The sequence below is a fragment of the Sycon ciliatum genome, chromosome 12, assembly GCF_964019385.1.
Source record: "Sycon ciliatum chromosome 12, ocSycCili1.1, whole genome shotgun sequence".
In the NCBI taxonomy this organism is placed as follows: Eukaryota; Metazoa; Porifera; class Calcarea; order Leucosolenida; family Sycettidae; genus Sycon; species Sycon ciliatum.
This window is the reverse complement of record NC_088654.1, coordinates 28,729,769-28,734,201: the sequence shown is the minus strand read 5'-3', so window position 1 is coordinate 28,734,201 and position 4,433 is coordinate 28,729,769. Positions and strand designations below refer to the sequence as shown.

At 49.8% G+C, this 4,433-nt stretch overlaps 1 protein-coding gene across 1 annotated transcript in view; it reads right to left on the bottom strand.

Annotated features, from left to right (window-relative positions):
• The window catches only part of LOC135828903 (uncharacterized), a 31,835-nt gene extending 30,065 nt beyond the window's left edge, over nucleotides 1-1,770 (bottom strand). Inside the window, exon 1 of the mRNA XM_065341336.1 lies at nucleotides 466-1,770. Coding sequence (XP_065197408.1) covers nucleotides 466-1,530 — 1,065 coding nt within the window. The 5' untranslated portion in view covers nucleotides 1,531-1,770. The remainder of the gene's footprint in view (nucleotides 1-465) is intronic.
• Nucleotides 1,771-4,433: the final 2,663 nt, after the last annotated feature.

Below are 4,433 nucleotides of genomic sequence, written 5' to 3'. Positions count from 1 at the left end.
CCCTCCCCCATCCATAGGATCCGCCCCTGCACACGCACCAATTCACGGACACACACGCACACACACTAGGCCCTGGCGGATAATGCTCCTAAAAGTAGCGTTTTCTGCTCGACATTCTGCTCGTATTCTGCCGGTATTCTGCCCAATTCTGCTCGTATTCTGCAGGATTCTCACGTGCTTGTGAACACAATGGAGCCGTAAATAGGTGCCAGCAGCCCTCTCCGCACTTTGTAGCTGGTTCTGCAGAGTATCTGCTCCTTCTTCTGCACTTTTCTGCCCAATTCTGCTGATTCTGCTCCTTTTCTGAAATAACCCATATTCTGCTCGAAATTCTGCCGGCATTATCCGCCAGGGCCTAATACACACACACACACACACACACACACACACACACACACACACACACACACACACACACACACACACACACACACACACACACACACACACAAAATGTACATGTACCTGTGCACAGAACATGTTTTTGGATCCGGCTTGGTTGATCTGAAACGTCTCCGTGTCCTTCCCAATCTTCTCTTCATCTAGCACCGTGCCTACCCAGTTTTCATCCTCAAAACACCATGGAGGTGGGTTAGCGTGCTCGCTAACTAGCGACTCGTGGTGCTGGATCATCTGCAAGCATTCCGTCGTCGTCAGCAGGTTTTCGATGTGAAGGATATTGCCGTTCGGGTGCAGTGACGTGGCATTTAGCGTCGCCGCCTTGTTGGCTATGTTACGCCAGAAGTTGATCTTCAGTGGCTCATGCGGACGCATTAGCGACGCTAGCGTGCCCTCGTATTTGTCGTTGCCGTCTTGAGGCTTCTCGAGATGCTGGTCACGGTCGTCGGGGACAATATCGTCTTCTTCCATCGGGTCCGTGGGCTGCATGCCCGCTAGGTCATCTTTGTAAGCGTCCTGTTCTCGTCGAGATTTCTGTCCGTCTCCATCGCCAGGTGCGCTTGTGTCTTGGCTGCCATCATCCTCCTCATCATCTCCATCAGGGTTGTCGTAGTCATCAATGTCTTCGTCTAAGTTGTTGCGATCTTCTGGCGAAGCTCTTCCATCACCTCCCGGGCTCCCTCTGCTCTGCTTCGAGTTAGATGCGTCCGAGTCGTCATATAAATCTTCCAGCGGTTTCAAATCGTCGTCGTCTTCGAAGACCTCCTGCTCTTGGCGACGCAATTCATTCTCGTATTTCCAACGTTGCCTAATGGTCACAGCTACTAACGCACCTACCACCAAGATGGCAATGACCGTGATAACCGCGTTGCTCTTTCTCTCATCTCGTTTGCTTCGAACGCGATCACGTTGCTTGCTATCCGGCGACCTAACGTGCTGGTCGTCATCCGATTCGTCCTCAAATTCGCTAGGGTTGCTATCGGATAGTCGAGTCTTCTCTGCTCTATCCTCACTGGAGTTCGGTAGCCCGTCCTGGTTCATCTTCGCGTCGCCGCGTTCTCCGTTTGCAGCAGCGCCAGGGCTCACTGGGGTGCCTTTTCCCGCTCGGTGTCTCGCTCCGTTCTTCCCCATGCTCCGCGTCACCAGTCCGGCGATAGCGCCGGCAGATTGGAATAGCAGCTACTGCCAGGCCAAGGCAGCGTGATATGAGTGATGGCGAGACCTTCAGTAGCTTTACTCTTCTCCGACTTCTCGTCTCCACTCACAATGCTAGTGGCAGCGGATCAATGCGAGAAAATCGCATTGCCTTCGCCTGGGACACGTGGAAGCAAAGCACAGCGGCAGGTAACTGGTTGATCTACTCACCTCAGCCTGCTCAGGTCCGAATGGCCATGATATGACGGTGAAAGAGTAGTGCAAGCCCGAACAGCGACAGGCACGAGCTCCGATCCCGACGCGACTGTCCGAATGTTCGTGCCACGTCGGTGCACGCGACCTGACCTTTCAAACGCACTTCGCGGCCTACAACGATAACCATGCCTAGTTGCCCACCTACCTGGCCGAACTGCACTACACTACAGCATGTGCACAGTACAATAGAGTAGTAAAATACCGGTGTTTTACTACTCCCAGTAGGTTGGCAAGTGACTTTTGTGGGGTTTTTTTTTACTTTTTTTAAAACATTTTTTATCCTTCTATCAACAGTCAGTGTGGTGGCATTTCAAAGTACAATTCAAAGTCGAAAGTTACAATTCAATATCTTCCATGGTTGACAAATGACCACAATACTAAGCAGAATAAAATAATGAGTCTATTTTCTTAGACCAACAGCTGTGACAAAGTCAAAGACACCAAGTAACCAAATTACTACTTGGATCAGTTTACCGCCGAGTACTTTTACAGTCCTAATGTCACGCCGGGCAACATCGTCAGTGAAGAATGGAGAACTCTGGGTGGTGGCATGAGAGTAATTAGAAGGAGTTTATGAGATAGTGCAGGTGAGAATACGGTATAACATCACATTTTGGGTACACGAAAATATCGGTGTCAGGGACGTGCCAGGACTCACTAGCAGGTACACACATTGTACATGTATAGTGTAGAGTTAGCTGACCAGCATTCTCTCCACACACAGTGTGTGCTCTAGCGCCTTATATGTGCTCTAGCGCCTTATATGTGCTCTAGCGCCTTATAAGTTATAGGTGCAATGCAGGTGTCTGGGTTCTCAACCGAAATAACCGAAATAAAAGTTACACCGAAAATACCGTGTTATACTTTGAAGCAGGCGTGGCGCGGCGGAACCGCTCTGGTTGGTCAGGCCGTGGCCGGACCATCTTTTTCGCCACCAACACGTGAGGTGGTCATGTGCTCCCACCATATCATGCACAAATTCAATGCATGAAGGGTATGGCCGGACCAAAACACGGCTTCCTCCGGTACCGCTTTGAAGTGCATGTGTATATGACTGTACATAATTATACATGTTTAGTGGTGGTGGTCATGACTGGTGCAGTGGTGGTGGAGTGGTGGAGGGAAACCGCCTGGGGCTAGGGTCCGGCGGATTCTGCCGGCAGAAAAATTGGCAGAATTCGGTACTTTTTCTGGTAAGTTTCATTTGGTATGAAGATAAAAAAAATGGAGCAGAGCCCGCCATAAGGTTTGTATGGTTCTGCCAATTTCACTGCTTTTCGAGCAGAATCCGCCGGTCCCTACCTGGGGCTGGGGCTACACAAGTGAATATACTGAGACTACTTTGTCAGTACACTCACTTGCATGTACAGTGCATGCTGGCAGGCAGAGAAACCTCGTGAAGAAAGAAGCGCCACGTTCGAATGCACGGAACAGTGTTTTGTAGTGCCAGGGCTGCTCAACGCCCCCTGCACGGAACAGTGTTTTGTAGTGCCGGGTTTGAATGCACGGAACAGTGTTTTGTAGTGCCAGGGCTGCGCAACGCCCCGGCACTATTTTATTCATGAGGTTGGATTTCTTTGGTCAGCACTATACACTGCCCGGTACAATAGTCAATAATGTCTTTCTTAGTGGTTACAAAGTGGTGCAGGGGAAGCACTGCCGCCAGTCCATGCAAGTAACATAGTCACATACACATGATGCAGGCCAGTATTAAAGAAAAGTTCACACATTCGCGTTACCACCGGCCATACAACAATTGTGCTTCTAAACCCATCATGAGAATAAAAGATGTTAAACCTAACCGGTTGGGAGGTGTTTTACTGAAATACTAGAGCAAAGACGACAGAGAAGCAAATGATCCACAATAGGACGTTTGCCCCAGCAGCAATGACATCATGTTCAAGTGCTTTTTGGGTGGCCTCGCGTTCGTCTTGGGTGCAGCTTGTATCTCTGGCAGCCTGTCAGCCACCTCAGCCACTGACAATCTGGTTTCACGACTTCGGTGCAAACCAGTACGACAGGAGTCGTAAAATACCGGTACATAATGGTAGTTTACGACTCCCTGGTGCAAACCCGTATTCGCGGCCTGCTTCTTTGGGGCATATCCCGATAGTGCATGCGACAGCAGGTCGTCTTAACCAACGCCGTCACTGAGTCTGTGGGCCAGATCTGGTGGCGAAGTGTCGCCTGATCAGCCAGTATATCTATCTGTCACTTGGAGTTAACCACCATGCAGTTTAAAAGCGCAGTAGAGTGTCGATTATCCGCACCCATCGTGGCACAGTCCATCTCCACGAGGTTCGGATGGGAAGAATTGATCGGATAAGGGAGCAGTCACACATCTATCTAAAACATGCATAGTCTCGCATGCTTTCATCTTGAATGATGCTCCGAGTGGGGAATATCAGCAAAAACCTCTTGAGCTATTGATCCAGCCCGCCCAGGCGATCCGGATAATCAATCATTCAGATAGTTTACGGATAATCAATCATCCAGATAGTTTACGTCCGGATACTAGTAATCGGCGTTCTACTATATCAATAAATCCACTTAACACATCGCTACATGCAGGGAACCGCTCACGTACACACGCACGTGCACACACCCACACACACACACGAGTA